This window comes from Oryza brachyantha, chromosome 1 (assembly GCF_000231095.2).
Source record: "Oryza brachyantha chromosome 1, ObraRS2, whole genome shotgun sequence".
Taxonomy (NCBI): domain Eukaryota; kingdom Viridiplantae; phylum Streptophyta; class Magnoliopsida; order Poales; family Poaceae; genus Oryza; species Oryza brachyantha.
The window spans coordinates 13910417-13926811 of NC_023163.2; the positions used below are offsets into that span (position 1 = coordinate 13910417).

The 16395-nt window shown below is 38.1% G+C and overlaps 2 protein-coding genes across 6 annotated transcripts; one reads left to right on the plus strand and one right to left on the minus strand.

The window, feature by feature from the left end:
- Positions 1 to 1183: 1183 nt before the first annotated feature.
- LOC102707639 (replication protein A 70 kDa DNA-binding subunit D-like) lies at positions 1184 to 3404 on the plus strand. The gene is made up of 10 exons (XM_040522671.1): positions 1184 to 1247; positions 1332 to 1482; positions 1571 to 1844; positions 1930 to 2032; positions 2188 to 2324; positions 2409 to 2487; positions 2579 to 2699; positions 2785 to 2939; positions 3026 to 3254; positions 3349 to 3404. Exons 1-10 carry the CDS (start codon positions 1222 to 1224, stop codon positions 3385 to 3387), a joined length of 1314 nt encoding a protein of 437 aa, XP_040378605.1. The 5' UTR covers positions 1184 to 1221; the 3' UTR covers positions 3388 to 3404.
- Positions 3405 to 3681: 277 nt separating this feature from the next.
- LOC102719053 (UPF0481 protein At3g47200-like) lies at positions 3682 to 12492 on the minus strand. Of its 5 annotated transcripts, none has more exons than XM_015843719.2 (3): positions 12267 to 12492; positions 9593 to 10748; positions 3682 to 3758 (listed from the first exon to the last, which is right to left on the minus strand). In XM_015843719.2, the coding sequence occupies exons 2-3, from the start codon at positions 10704 to 10706 to the stop codon at positions 3709 to 3711; spliced, it is 1164 nt and encodes a 387-aa protein (XP_015699205.1). In that variant the 5' UTR covers positions 10707 to 10748; positions 12267 to 12492; the 3' UTR covers positions 3682 to 3708. The 5 variants fall into 5 exon arrangements, with proteins under 5 accessions (XP_015699205.1, XP_006644239.1, XP_015699206.1 ...); XM_006644176.3 differs by lacking the exon at positions 3682 to 3758 and adding an exon at positions 8355 to 9302; XM_015843720.2 differs by lacking the exon at positions 3682 to 3758 and adding an exon at positions 8355 to 9137 and having other exon boundaries at positions 12267 to 12491.
- Positions 12493 to 16395: the final 3903 nt, after the last annotated feature.

The window sequence follows — 16395 nt, forward strand, 5'->3', positions numbered from 1 at the left end:
AAATGCTGTTGTGCCTTTTGGAGGAAAACCCATTGTTCTAGGTGGTGATTTCAAACAAATATTACCAGTAGTGCCTAAAGGTTCACGCTCTGCTCCATCGTAAACTCATATTTATGGAGGCATGTGACATTACTGGCTCTAACTATAAACATGAGGCTATTAAATACATCTTTGTCCGCTGAAAAAAAAAGGAGCTTCATGACTTCAGCGAGTGGATTCTAGCTGTTGGTAATGGAATTGTACCGACAACTGCAAGAGAAATTGACACGCTTCCTTGTTGGATCACAATTCCTGACGATCTTCTTATTAGGACTAATGGTGATAAGATAGCTGCTATTGCCCATGAAGTCTATCCTAACTTCCTTGCATCGTGCAAAGATCCTGAGTACCTAGCCTCATGCGCAATTGTTTGCCCTAATAATTCAACAGTTGATGAAATAAATGACTACATCATTAGCCTTGTCCCTGGAGATCCCACTACATATCTTAGTTGCGACACCATATCAAAATGCTTTGAACAAATCCCAGACTTCGACATGCTCTATCCACCTGAGTTTCTAAATTCAATCAATTGTGCTAACTTTCCTACTCATAAGATAATTTTAAAGCAAGGCGCGACTGTTATGCTACTGCGAAACCTAAACCAATCAATTGGTCTATGTAATGGGACCCGGCTGCTGGTCAATGAATTGGGCCAACGAATACTACGGTGCACTATACTGACAGGGTCTCATGTAGGCGACACCTAGAATTACATTAGCAACCACAAAAATGAAATGGCCTTTTACTTTGCAACGGCGGCAGTTTCCCATACATGTTTGTTACTCGATGACAATCAACAAAAGCCAGGGACAAACCCTACATCATGTTGGCGTGTACCTAAAAAAAACATGTCTTCACACATGGACAGCTATATGTTGCTATTTCTAGAGCAACGAGTCGGGCTGGCTTGAAAATTTTAATTGAAAACGAGGATGGATCATGTGGCAACCAGACAAAGAATGTTGTATACACTGAGATACTTTCCGCTACAGGGCTGCCGGTGATTATCCAGATCCATTCTAAGATGTTATAGCTCTTTTGTCTATGCCTTGCATTCTAATGGTTCATATTACTGTGTCTTATAGGCTCAGGCCCAGCCCATCTAATGAACGTTGGCTTCCAATTTTTTGGTGCCTGTTTTGTTCTGTATATTCTGTACATAACCAGTCTTACATATCTATGCCACTGTACAGTTTATTGCTAAAGTATGCCCTCCTTCTTTCATTTTAAAAAAAAACAGTATTATTTTCATGCTGATATGCTGACCATCTTCCTAATTCATGGTACAGGTCCACAATGGCATATGTCCTTATTTCCCAGCTTTCGCTTGGAGACACAGGTGCAAAAATATGTGCAAGAATTTCTAGGTTGTGGGACTTTTGTGATATGAATGATGATACAAAAATTATACACACCAACATGGTTCTCCTAGATCAAAAGGTAACCGAATAGTCTTTGTACTATGCACAGTTTTTCAATTCATCATACAAACAACCTTGCAGCTAGCTTACAACCACCAAAAATGCAGGGAGCCAGCATACATGTGCAGGTGTATCCTCCTACAGCTCAAAAACTTAGGTCAATGTTGGCTGAAGGAAAGGTGTACTACATTGACTCCTTCTGTGTCAAACATGCTAATAGGACATATAGGCCAGTTGGCAATGACCTGATGGTATCATTAACTAAGTGGACAACTTTCGAAGAATGTCTCCATGTTCCTGATGACTTTCCTGGTATCACATTCTCTTTAACACCATTTGAGGATGTCTCATCTCTTGCAGACAAAAATATCTTCTATGTTGGTGCGTCTAACCTGCACATAAATATAGTTCTTTATACATTACTTGCTCAACTTTTCCTGCCTGATTACATCCACTGCTCCATCAGATGTTATGGGTGTGATCACTGAAATAGGCGATGCTACTGTTGTTTGGCCTAAATCAAGAAACGTTGACAGCCTGAAAAGAACTCTGCACATCTGTGACACAAGGTTTTCTTACTGCAATATTTTTTTTGTCGCTAAAATGCAGCTATATTATTCAGTGTTCTATCCATTTGTTCATCACCGTCCAATCCATCCACTAGCATGCCCCCTTTCTGCTAATACTCCACCACAAATTTTCCCACAAATATACGCATAAACAGCAACTCAACACTTCCTGTCACATTATGGGGAGAGAGGGCTACTGCCTTTGATGCTGAAAACATATACAAGGCTGGCCAAACTGAGCGTCAGGTTATCATCTTCGTTGGCACGCTTGTCAAACATTACAGGGGCATAGGTATGTCCGTCAAAGCCTCTCAACTGACCTTAGATGTATTCTTAGATATACATGTTTACTCCTCATCAGTTATATCTATTTCAGGCTTGACAATCACTAGGAGCGCACCATGCAAATGGTATATCAATCTTAATGTGCCAGAGGTTCTCGATCTAAAACAAAGGTGCTCTTCTTTGTGCAGCCATACTTTCAGTGTACTCAAACGCACTCACTTCTCAATAACCATTACATTTGTTGTATTTTTCCCTACCCAGCTTTACCACAAACTTCCAGCCCATTAGATGGACTGACGGTGCACAACCAGGATATGAACAGGAAAATCCGCAGCCAAAAACCATTGAAGAAATTCTTGCAATTAACCCTCACAAAAACAAGGTCATTCTAATCCATCTCAGTCCTTTCACATGCATCATGACAAACGTTTATACCACGCTATTAACAATAGCTAAAGTTTATGTAGGGAGCACGCTACATTGTAAATGTGACAGTTAAAACAATATCCACTGACAATTCTTGGTGGTATAATTCATGTGACATCTGTTATCGAACTTGTAAACCATATGGTTCAAGTTACAAATGCACTGGATGCTTTGCTATAGGACTCCCGGTGGCAAGGTCAGTCATACCATGCAGACTATACTTTCCGTGTTATCTTTTATATGATGTACAATATCTCCTGTCAGCTTACTTTCATTCTATAGGTATAAAATTGTCCTCACAGCTGCAGATGATACTGGGAGCACGAATTTTATCTTGTTTGGCAAAACAGCGCAGCATCTCATTCGCAGGCCTGTTGAATCTCTCATCGAAGAAAACCCACCGGACAGAGATTTTCTCCCAGATGAAATCCTACGTCTTATCGATCAGTCCTTTGCATGGAATGTGAGCTATACACAGGAAGCTCTCAGAAGAAACCAGGAATCGCTACAGGTTAACAGTATTATATCTTCCAGCTCATTGTCAGGTCCTCCCATGCTATTGGGAGTAGGTAGTTCACTGTCAGCATCGGCCACTGTCTCTGCAGATTCATCATCCTCTTTTAAGCCCCAGCATCAACAAGTGAAATGACTAGACCATCACACATACCAGACAACACAAAAGATCTTATTGCACTCCCAAGATAGTCCATCAGCAACCTTGAAAGACCCTATCCTTTCTGCAGGAGAACAGACACCAACAAGCAAACTGAGTTCCCTCAGCCCAGCAAAGAAAAAAAATATTGTCTTGGTTTGTCCAATGCCGTCAGTGCAGCCACGGGCCTCTAACGATCCAAAAGTATTGTTGCACCAGCTTTACTAATAAACATGTCATATCTTCTGCTCTGTAGAGGCTGATAAGAGGTCTTTTATATTATCTAGGAACATACCACCTCTCACACATATAGTCAGAAAAACATATCTCCTGCGTGTCCTACTGCATTGGCTATATCTCTACCTGAGAAAAAGGTAACATGTTCCCTTTTAGTTCTTACTTTAACGGTCATGTACTAATTACATATTACAACGATGAGGCAAAACAGCTCTCCGTGTCGCAAGAGGATGCTCACCATGACCAGTCCTCTGCAACAGCCAAGCCAATTATCAACAAAAGGTAAGCATCGGTTACTCTCTCTATTAAAAACCTAAAACCTGGCATATATCAAACATGAACGTCAGTTCTTTCATCAGGACATGATCTACATCTCTAGCCCCGCTTGCCAAAAAACTCTTTAAGCAAACTGATACTGAAACGAGGTATTATCGATTAACCGTTGTCACAGTCAATCCATCCATACGTGTGTCTATTCCAGACACCCTGATCTATATTGCCATTTTCCTTGCAGTGACTAACTCATCACTCCGACGCACTACCAGCTCTTTTTGGGCCCTGTGTGCATTTTGCCATACGAGCGGCCAGAAACATAACAGTCCCAGCCAATCATCTATATTGTGTATATAATCTATGAACCTATCAGGTATCCTATAGGATAGTGCTTCCTTTTGCACAAAACCTCTATATATTATATGGGGCTGCCGCTACCGCGCATTATGTACATAGTAATATATTACTTACTCGTGCCACTCCAGCTAATGATATGCATGCCTCTATTGTGCATGTTCACTATATGTGAGCTGCTCAGTTAGAGCTCTTTTAAGATGCCCACTCTCACCTCAAATGGACATGCATATTATTATTTCAGATATGATAAATGGTTGTTTCAGTTGTCTTGGTAACTAGATTTCCATACAAAATGATGGTGGCAGTATAAAATTTCATATACATGTAGGTAATATACTGTCTAGAATAAAAACAACAAATATGTATTATGCTAATTTAGTACCGCAGTCTAAAAGCCTCATTTAGAATATCAGCATGTAAAGATTTCAAAAATTATATAAGTCAATGCCTTGCTATTCCAATTACCAATTATATGAAAGCGTTCCGTTACTTACTTACTTACTGTCTAGGCATCAATATCTATATCAGATTAACAGATTGCATATTTCCTTTTTTACATGATCTCTTACCTCTACCAAGGTAAGCTCAATACTACCCATCGGATACATGCATACAGAATGGGTAATCCAAATAATATTACGTCATCAATTCTTATTAAACAGCTAGATTACAGTCCCTTTGTATGGCGCCTTCCCAAAACTATTCTCCCCGGCAAAGACACTATCTCCCACCTCAGCGAAATTACGCACACCAAACAAATAGATTTACATGAACACAGCACACAATTCATTATTCATTACAATATTATCTACATATTTAATACGACCTTTGATCACTTTTTTTTATAACCCCAGTTCTGTACAATTGTTGGAGGACCTAACATGTTCAAAGGAAAAAGTGGCGGGCTCCGGTGCACACCAAACTAATAGTAGAATTTAATCCGTCGATTTATTTTTATCCGACGGCTATGATTAAATTATACTACCAACAATATTAGATGTAGTTGAAATTTGAAGGGATAATATCGTCTTTTTTATCATGATCTTTATTGAAAAAAATAACAAAATATTGCTAATGAACTTATTAACAAAGTACAAAAATTACAAAATACTACTAATGAACTTATTAACAATATTAGATGTAGGGGTAATATCAATCATCTTTTGCTTATGTACTGCCTACGTTATCAGTACAATGTAATGAACTATCTCTGTCTCACTGCTACCATGGATAATGGATAGTCTGCTACTATAAATCACCTCTATCAATATAGTCCATGGTAGCTGCTACTATAAACCACCTCTATCAATGTATGATTGCATACTGCAGACATCTGTTTGATATACATTTACTGCTGCTCTGTATGCTCCTATGTAATATCACAATTATCCCGCGCGCATAGCGCGCGCCCCAGGCTAGTTAACATTAATAATGCTCCGTGTTTAACTCATGCTCAGGCTATGGATATTGAGAAATTAATATGTCATATTCAATACCTGATTTGTCAAAGATTGAACATAAAAGAAAAAAAATTTAAATATGTCATTCAAAAACTTAGAAATTTTCTATAAATATGGTTTGATTAAAACATTAGTTCATCATGATGTGAGTTGTGGTGCCTATTTTAGAAATCTAGAAACTATATTATCTCATTAGAAACAACGAGACGAGAGTAGACCATGGAGACAAGAAACATTATGAGAAGTAAATATGAAAGAGATGAAAGGGGTACAACGAACTTTGCATGTCCCTATTGTGGCAAAAAGAAAATTAAAAACAACCCTAAGAGTGACATTTGAGGAGTGGATGTTGATAAGAGTGGCAAATAGTTAAAGTCCCTCGTTCTACATGCAAAAGACGGACAATTAGCTTAGTACTGTTTCTTGTAAGATTATAGTCATGACTAATATTTTATGACGGACAATTAGCTTGCAAATTTTTAATAGCAATTTTTCTTAAAAATATTTATGGTGTTGACATGAGTGTGTCACTAATGTAGGTCAGTTCGTGATATTTTTGTCTGGAACGATTGGTTTGTCAATTTGTGTGTAGGTGATTTAATGTCAACCTTGGTCATTGACTAGAATCATGGTTTAATGGCCACGATACCATGTGACATGGTTATATTAGAGTCCGGATTATTGGAGGTCAACATCGGCCAATGGTGCAATCTAGATAGGCTCACAAAGGAGCTAAGATACAAACTGTCAAGAATGTCAGGTGACCTTGTTGGATACAAGGTAATGCATAGCAGATGGATACTGTATGGGATTGGATTTGTAATAGGCTTCACAAGTTGTGTGTGCTAGTACTTAAGTTACCATAGCGATGCATGCTAATACAAGATGTCTTGGTTTTGACGTCAAAATTGAAGAGAGAATTTAATTTGGCAAATTAAAGTCAGTTTTGGAAATTAAGGGGTTAAGTCATAGTATTACTCTAAGTTCTAGTCCTACTTGGACTAGGAGTGATGAGGGGTTGAGGCCCTAGCCAAGAGTATAACTTTTGTAAGAGAGAAACTTTAGGGTTTGAGAGGAGTGTTTTTATGCACTTTGTAAACATATATTGATGCAATAAAATTGATCTATCATTTAGTTGTGTTCTTTTGTTCTGAGCAGTTGGATCGGCGACATAAGAGATATCAATATCAACATATTAGTCCATCAATTTTGGATTTTTCTTTTATTTTTACTAAATGATTTGATTGAATTATTTTTTCTACTATTCACCCTCATCCTGGTAGGCTTGGTCGTGTGTTTCGATCGTACAAGTGGTATAAGAGCCAAGTTTGCTCTTTGATTAATGTTTATCGATCTTGAGTTTTTTTTTAACTTGCCTACTGATGTGTTTATTGTTGTATTAGTTTTTAGTGGTAAGGAAAAAGAGATATTAAAGGAAATAAAATATTGTTTAAATTATCAAGTTGATTTGCATTCTAGAAATGTTGTCAATGTTTTTATTTAGGGGGAAACTATAAGATGATAGTCATGATTAATATTTTATGAGAAATAATTAGCTCGTATCACGCTTAAAAATTCAACCAATTATGAACAATAGAATGTATTAAAACTGGTTTAGGACATGCTTGGGTACACGCCATGAAATTTGAATAACAGTAGTCATCGTTCTTACAAAACATTTAAAATAATAGTCTTACAATGTAGCAGAACTAAACAAATCAAATTCCTCAAATTCTTGTGAAAGCAACCAAGATGCATCCTTGAGCAAAGAGAAGACCTTAACCTTCTGAAGAGACATCCTCCAGCTTGTAGCGAGCTTTAGGAGAAAAGGCTAAAACCGCAAAACTAAGCACCACCCATCATACTCAACAAGTCATACTAACAAATGCAATATAGATGGATGGGGGTATAATGAAATGTCCTAGGGTTATTTTACATAAAAAACATTTTCAAAATAGTTAATTATCAAAAGAGAAACATTGATAATTTTTAATCAAGATTAAACCAATCTTTGGTTAGAGTTACACACCAGACAAACCCAGACTCAACCATCCACTAATATCATGTTAAACCATATAGTACTAGCTTTACCCATCTATGCCAGTAAGTCATTAACTATATTCATTTATTATAAGAGTGAGACTAATCACACTGTAGATCAGTCGATCATCGATATTCGTGAGCTCTATTGTTTAGACACTTTTACTTCAATAAGAGGTGTACAACTTTACCTCCAAGGCACATCCCCAACGTATATACTCATATGTTAGGTGGCAGCGGGTGGACAAGACCAAGAACCTGAAGGAGGTGATGGAGATGACGACAATGATGATGTGGAACGAGGGGTGGCTTCCGGCTTGCATGGAAAAGAGAGGACAACATCCGGCTGGTACGAATCTGTTAGGTTCTGAATAGCATTATTTGTACAATACATCATTTCAATAACATTAAAAATACAGTATTTTATTGTAATATCATTAGAAATATTGTATTTGAAGTTTTTTTGGTGCATTTTAAGTTGCTTTGCATTACTGTCAGCACAGAAGATCGGTTTCCAATCAGCACCTATTAGATGCTATGCGTTAGTGTTATTCAATGGCATGGTTGTCCATCAAGGAAAGCAACTTGGGAGCACGTGGAATTCTTTCTTCAAACTATTGTAGTTTCAGCTCGAGGACGAGCTGTTTCATGGTTAGGAGGAAAATGGCATGGCTGGACAATATGTCAGTGGCGGCGTAATAGAAATGGGTCAAGTTCGACAAGTGCTACAACACTCAACATTAGAGTTTCCTAATTTTGTTATAAGAGTCATAGTAGAATAATCTAGACAGTTTACTTTATAAAGGTAGACTAGTGCCGTATTGTATTATGCCTTAAGCACCCAAAAATACCTTAAGGACATTAACCACAAAGTTCCAGTCATATCAGTAGTTCAGTACCACCATCAAAATCCGCGTAAGCAAAAGTAGGTGATTATACGCAATCTAAGATTAAGAAGATTAAGTTTAAGAATTAACTCCAACAAATGTATAACAGTAATCAGGCCAAGATTCAAAACAATATAATGACTGAAAACTGCATGTTCTAAAACAAGCGCATGTCGCTAGACATATGCCAAGTAAACAAATGTTTGAATAACCCTTTTTCGATTTTCATGGAATAGCTGTTTAACGTACCAGATCCCTGTGGAAAATAAAATAGAACCTTGATTAGGTAGACAGTTGCACCTTTTTATGCCTTTCAGAAGAGCAGCATCTGTTGGACCCCCATTTAATTAACTAATCCATGAAAGTTGTCACGCACGAGAATCTTCTGCAAAATCCTTGTAGAACAGATGGTTAAACCACCGTACCGAACTTATTCCAGCGTGCAGCTGTCAGCCATTATTGTTTGCCGAACTGTTACTCTGTGTTAACTGATCCAGATATGAAAGCAACGCTATGAATGACTGTGCAATGGTACAGAGAAGCACAACAGCAGCTGCTACCACTGCTAACACCAACCATGGATTCTTGAAATGTTTGTGCCACAACCAGGCCATCCATCTATTTATACGATTCTGGTAATAGTCTTTCATCATCTGACAAACAGATTTAAGGTAGTATATACCATTTGTATCGAAATCAACATTTTTACCAAGCTTGCTGAAAAGACTTGACACTTCATCATCACTACGCATATGATGCAGGATTATTCCTTTGCGAGCAAGTAGGGCAACATCACTAGGCATACTAATGAGTTGGGTAATGAAAACAATGTACGCGGTGAAATCATTTCCGAACAGAGGGCATGTTTGTTCAAATGCAACCAAGTTTCTAAACAGACAAGCAGTATTATCGTCAATAGGCAAGCATGGGATTATGATCTCACCTTTGTCAAAAATTATGTATAGGAGAGAATGTGGATTATGTTCATTGTACTCTTTCTTCTTAAACTCGATTCCAGCTTCATGATACTGTTCAGCCCGATGCCAACGATGCACTGCCGGACAAAAATTGGCACAATTTTTCTGCTGATTTGAAGGTGCGTCTTCACCATAACTTAGTTTGAAATATTTGCATCGCAAAATGGCAAGAGGATCCAACCATCTGTACTTAAATTTGCAATTCTGCTTCTGTTGGGTCCTTTGTCTAGGCCTGAAATACATATGGCACAGCTGGAGCAAATGATAGAAGTCCTTTTGCCCATCAACGTCAGGAGTAACTGCTGTATACATATGAATATTTTGTTCCAAATACTTGCAAAATTTTCCTGTAAGTTGATCTTGGGACTCATCACCTGAAAGTAGCTCATAAATTTTTCTTACGATGAAAAATGGCAACTGGTTCTCAAGAAGTAATAGATCACGAAAAACATGGCTATGGTGCCACATGAATATTGGATGGCAAAGGGGTTGGTTAGGACTAGTTTGGTTCAGTTCCTCACCTTGCACTGGATCTAAATTGGAAGGCCCAACGCCCGAACTTATACTTTCAGTATTTCTTCCCACATACTGAAAAATAGTAGAACTATTGTCTTCCTTTGCACACCCATCTAAGTCAACAGTTCCGTTAAGATATACAAGGATAAAGCAACCATCAAGCAATAGCATTCGCAGGAACATGTCACTTTCTAGCGGAATTTCATCAGAGTAGGGACTTCTTGCCACCTTCTCCAGATCCTCCATAACTGTCAGATAGACCTCCAACTTTTGTCTACAATTTAGTTTAAGAACATAATCAAGGCAGTTCCATTGTACGTTGTCCATAAAAACCAGGGATGAGTTTCCATGGAAATAAGGACCAACAGAAAGAACCATCGGTTGGTAAGATAACTTGTCCACTTGTTTAGTGTGCTTTGGCACTCGGAAAATCATGCATAACTTTCTTTTCTGATAATTATCCTCATGTGTTGATCGATAGTAAGCTAGCTTCCTAGCAATCAAAAACTCTAATTCGTCAATGTTCACATTGTTCACTCTAGTCGTCTGACGTTCAGCCACCATCCTTCTATTTACTCATGGAGATAAAACATTTACCGATGATAGCTGCAATAAAAGTAAAGATAAGCATTACCCAAGAGGGAGATAAAATTAATGAAGTATAATCAGAATAATGGAAGCAATTGTTGATAACCAACTATAACCATGTAGTCAATGTAAACACCCTACTGTCAACAGTGCTTAGTATTCTTTTAACCAGATAGACAAATCTTAGATCACAAGTCGAAATTCCTAGAGTCAAATCTCACAGCCTTTCATCAGATTCCATATTTTGAGTGGAGACATGAAAATCCTTTGTGCAGATTTTTCACTATAAATGCTTTCATGATATAAGATTACCATTGAAATTACGAGAGCTTGTATTCCAAAAGACTAAAGCTCATGTATAGAAAACAATGTGTATTTGTCTCCGGAGGGTGTTCCTCTTCTAGAAATGCATGTCACAAGCTTACCAATTAAGTAAAATACCTCCAATTTGATACTTGGGGCTTACATATGCTCTAACAAGGCATACACCACCAGAATCAAGTTACATATATGCACAACCAAATGAATACTGTCAACACATCCATGCAGAGACTAGACTAATAGTAATGTTACCCATTATTACAGGTTCAAGTATACGAATGACAACAAGATTTCTCTGATAAATAAAGAATACTAATGGAATAACTTGATGACAACATGAACAGCGGAGGATGACAAAACTTGATTTGATTAGTACCCCACCCAAAAAATATAAGGACACTTTTAGCTAGATGTCCTTATATTTAGAGAATACATTTCTTGGGGGGGGGGGGGGGGGGAGGGGGGGGGGACGAAGTCAACCATACATAAGCAAAAAAATCAAATACAACTCTGAGCAAAAGTCCCCAGTCTTATCGTACTGAAAGTAACAAGCCAAGAAGTTTTTTTTTTTTTGATAATTTGCGTCGTGCTTCCGCAAAATTTAGTTTCCACCTCTACTTGACGTAAACCAGTTTATGGTCGTCAATTCCATGTTCCTTGATTGTTCAAAAAAGAAGTTGGTGGTAATGATGAAACAGAAGAAACTGTGTGCTACGAATGCCCCTTGTCATCATCCTGTAAATCAAACCTATGTTGATAAGAAGGGATATTATACATTTATATCGAGTAAACTGAATAGATAGTGTGCTTGACTAGTTTCTTGTTTTTCCTCGCTGCTGTACATACTCCATAGTATACTGGTAATAATACAAAATATGTCCATTTGAGTATTGTATACCTGAAGGACTATGTTTTTTTTTTCTGAAAAACCCAACGACTACCTATTTATTGACTTACCGATTGTTCGTTCTTTTGCTACAGAACGCCCAAATCTGCGAGTGAGATATAAAAATATTGCAAAATACCCTCGATTGATAAATCTTATAGTTCACTCTTCAGTCACTGCCATTTGTATTCGAAAGAAGATAACCAGAGAAATAAACAGAATTTGTCAACCAGCATATATAGGGATAGGACGGGGCCGGATGGGGATTTCAGTACCGTCGGACGGTGTTCAAATTGTTCTGGGAAGTAGAAAATGAGAACGAAACTCGCCTGGTTTTCTTCCGTTGCATCAACCGAACCAGATCTACACCACATCTCAATCGATGAAGCTGATAGAACACACAGAAATCATGGGCAAGATCACCTTCGGGGAAGCAGGAGATCGAGCCTGAACAGATAGAGACGACGGGGGTGGACCATCAAGGCATCAAAAGCAAACCCTACTTTTTTTTTTTTGAGGACTGCCTATTTGTGGTCGTTGATCTCAATTTAGTTCGAGGAGCCCTGGGCCTTATGCCAGAGGTTTTGGAATTGGAGGGCCTCTTTGGGGACGTTTGGTTCATTTGCTGGGCTAAATTGGAGGTATTCAGTATTCTAATCGAGCTAGCCTAGTGATGGTGAATAATATCATCGCGGACACACGGAATCCTAACCATTACTCCTCTTTCCCAAAACAAATCAACTTCCTTTTTTTAAAATACAATATTTAACTATTCATCTTATTAAAAAAAATTACGATTAATAATTTTATTTTTATTAGATGATAAAACAGAAATAGTACTTTATGTGTGATAACTTTTTTTAAATTTTTTTAAATTTTTCAAATAAAACGGATGGTCAAATGCTCGACAAAAAACCAAAAAGTTGGTTTTTTTATGGGAAAGAGGAAGTAGATCGCATGATCTAACCGGCGCGTCCAACGAACAAACGTTCGTGAGTGAACCTGCACGAACATATTTATATATCAACAAGTTGTATATAACTTTTTTTAAAATTTATATTTAAACATAGAAGTTTATGTATAGGAAATTTATATAAAGAAACAAATTTGTAATACATAAAGTATTTAACAAAATATGTTATCTTAAAAAGACAGTCCATATGTCACGCCTAAAAATGACATCAATTTTCAAATAATAGCATGTATTTAATCTTGGTCTAGGACCGGTTCAAGTACACACCATGACAATTTAGTATGAACACATCATCTTAATTAAGCAAATAAAATAAATAGAGTATTAGCAATGCAACGGAAAAAGAAAACAATCTAATGCAACTCTTTGATAAGGACGACAATGGCATGGCCCTACAGGCAGCACCTAAGTGTAGAAACTCGTCTAATCTTCGAACGGTTACTCGTCGAACGTAACTTCGACTTATGAGGAAAGGGAAAAAACAATGATGTGCACAACCACCCTACTCAACAAATCATACTGAAAAAATACAATAGAATAGATGCATAGTAGTGTACAAAGGAAATAAAGACTCAGGAATAACTTTGCACAAAACGGAATTTACAAAGCAATTACTTTAGCAAAAGCAAAACAATTGAATAGTTAAGTAACAATATTAAACCAACCAATGGTAAGTGCTAAACCATACAGGACTAGGCCTAATCATCACTAATATTATGCTAAACAACATAATACCAGTGCCCAACTATCTTAAAAAATTTTAACATATTCATTTAATTATGAAAACAGTAAAACTAATCATAGCGAATCTCGTTCGGTTGCACATAATCGCGCGCATGGTTGTTTAAATAATTTTACTCTGGTAAGAGGTGTACGACTTTACCCACAAAAGATGGTTCTATGTATATATCTGCACACCGGCATGTCACTATGACATACTATGAAGAGGTTGTAACATGACCCTTCACATAACCCACTCATAACCATTCACAACATACTGAGGTCGTATCCTCCACACCCTCACATGGGTTAGACAAACTACCCCTTCTGCCATGGTAGATCCAACAATCGATCAATGCATCTCCAAACCAACCTAACTCCTTCACATGTACCCTCACTTGGGTGCCGAGAAGAGGAGAAAGCTATATGTCAAACTCAATCATTTTTCATACTGGCTTACAGTAAGTATGATAAGTGTATCAAGGATTTTCTATGAACCGGTCCTTAATTACCATGAGTACTGCAACGAAATCTTGCACTCACAACCCACCATTAGTAATCTTTTAGTTGTTTAGTGAAAACCCTTAAACACAACTAGTTTTATTGCGAGACAAGGTCCCGACTTATTAATGAGAATGGATATAGTGCCCTAAAACCAAATTAAGTGAGGTAGAGAACTAAGCATAGCTAAGCATATCAGCTTAAACAAAAGATAAAAACTCCAGATTACAAGGTGACAATGTAGACACAACATAATGGCTTAATCATAAAGCATATGTAAAACCCATAAGCATATATTGTTGTGAAATTATGCATGTTTATAAAGTAACAATACGAAAACAATTTTAAAAATTGGGAACAACATGCTTGAGGATTAGCAACGTGAATTGTTAAAAACATGACTTGCTTTGTGACTCCGGAATGGCTTGGGCTACCACCTCGTAAGTAGACCAGACCATGGGTTTCGCCGAAACCACATGGACACCATGCACTTTAGTCTGTCTATGACCACAAAAATTCAAGAGTCACATTCATCTATTCCAAATCTAAGAAAGAGCATGAACAACATCTTTGACTAGTGCTTGAGATTTTCAGGTGTATTGTGATGCATTTCATGAGTGTTTGGGTTGTGTGTTGATGCAGGAGGGCAGAGTAGTTCCCTGTGCCTCCCGCAGCTTAATCTACATGGGAAATTATCCTAGAGTCAAAATAGTAGTTTTAGTGCATGCCTTAAAATATGATGACTCTATTTGATTATAAACCGATGTGATATCTACACGGATCATAAGAGTTTGAAGTATACTTTTATCCAATCAGACCTGAACGTAAGACAAAAGATGTTGGAATTAACCAAGGAGTATCAAGTATGATGTAGGAATACACTGTCATGCTGGTAGTGCTAATTTTGGGGCTAACGCCCTTAGCCGCAAGAGTTACGGTACCGCTACATGCATGGAAGCTTGTTGCGAAGTAGTTAATTCAGGCTTTGTGGCAACTTGAAAAAGTTGAAATTGAAGTTGGAAATAGTTAATCCTGGCTTTGTGACAACTTTGGAAGCAAAGCCCATGCTTTATGATCAGCTCAAGCAAAGGATCATCGGAAGATCAAGGAGTTGAGAAAGAGCATGCAAATTGGAAAAGCCCGAGACTTCGCGGAGATGAGAAAGATATAGTTTGGATGAAAGAACTATTATACATTCCTGATAATAAGGAGTTGAACGAGTTAATTCATTGAGAAGCTCATAACTCAATTCATCCTGGCAACACCAATAGGTATTAAGATGGCATCGTGTTTCGTAGAGCCATTGGAGTTACCTCCTAACATGTGTTGGATGGCGGATTGGCGGGGATACGTACATGATGTCGCAGTTAAAGGAGCAATAAGTAATTCGGTACTGCAAGTACTTTGTAGTAACGAAAGTACTTTCAGCTAAATAACCCGGCGGATTTATCTCGTTGTGTGTTAGTGGCCGTTGGTTCAGATATGTGTGCATGCATCGATCATATTACCTACTGATAGCAACAGCTATGTTCGTTGGGTAAAAAATGTGTGCATGCATGCAGTTGATTTCATCCAAGTTTAATGGAGTATATTCAAACAGTTAGGGACTTAAGCGCAACGATGAAAGGCAAGACTATGATTATCTGTTTGGCCGGGAGATTCAGCCTAAAACAGCTAGCTAGCTAGTAGTAGCTACCATCCGGCCGACCGACGTAACAGATCAGTGTGATAGTGGTAGTGAGGTTTCCGATAATTGATCTTCTAGCGCATGTGCTCCCTCTGCTCATTATGTCTATGCAAATATTAAAAAAAAAAGTGTGCTCATCCTGCTTTTTTTTTTTAACAGTTGGCTTCTCCCATCGAATACAAAGTCATGACCTTCCTATAAATACCACCAAGAAATCCTTACAAATTGCCGGGCCGAGAACTACTGGCTTCACGGGAGAAACGACGAGGCATGGCACTGAAAGTTCTCGTCTGGGCCATGGTGCTGCTTGGGGTTCTTCTAGGCTTCACCCCTCGCTCACCGTTTGTGGCGTCGGAAACCGCGGTGCCGGTTTTGTCCAACGAAGTGAGCAAGGCCTCCTGGACTGGTGCGTGAGTGATTGAGCCGTCCTTCGTATTAGTTATTACTAGCTAGTGTGTTTGCTGCTTGCCTCCGCACACCATGACCATGCATGGTTGGTTTTGATGCGTGTTATAGGATGCGGAAGCTGCCGCGGAGGAGAAGCTGTCGTTCGCCGCGCGAGGGTACTTTCCAAAGC

Excerpts from the sequence above, each read along its gene's own strand:
- LOC102707639 (XM_040522671.1), top strand. The coding sequence starts at position 1,222 with ATGCCACTGTACAGTTTATTGCTAAA. Across the intron at positions 2,325-2,408 it reads CAAACATTACAGGGGCATAG|GCTTGACAATCACTAGGAGC; the intron begins GTATGTCCGTCA and ends TATCTATTTCAG. Across the intron at positions 2,940-3,025 it reads ATAGGACTCCCGGTGGCAAG|GTATAAAATTGTCCTCACAG; the intron begins GTCAGTCATACC and ends TTCATTCTATAG.
- LOC102719053 (XM_006644174.3), bottom strand. The coding sequence starts at position 10,706 with ATGGTGGCTGAACGTCAGACGACTAGAGTGAACAATGTGAACATTGAC.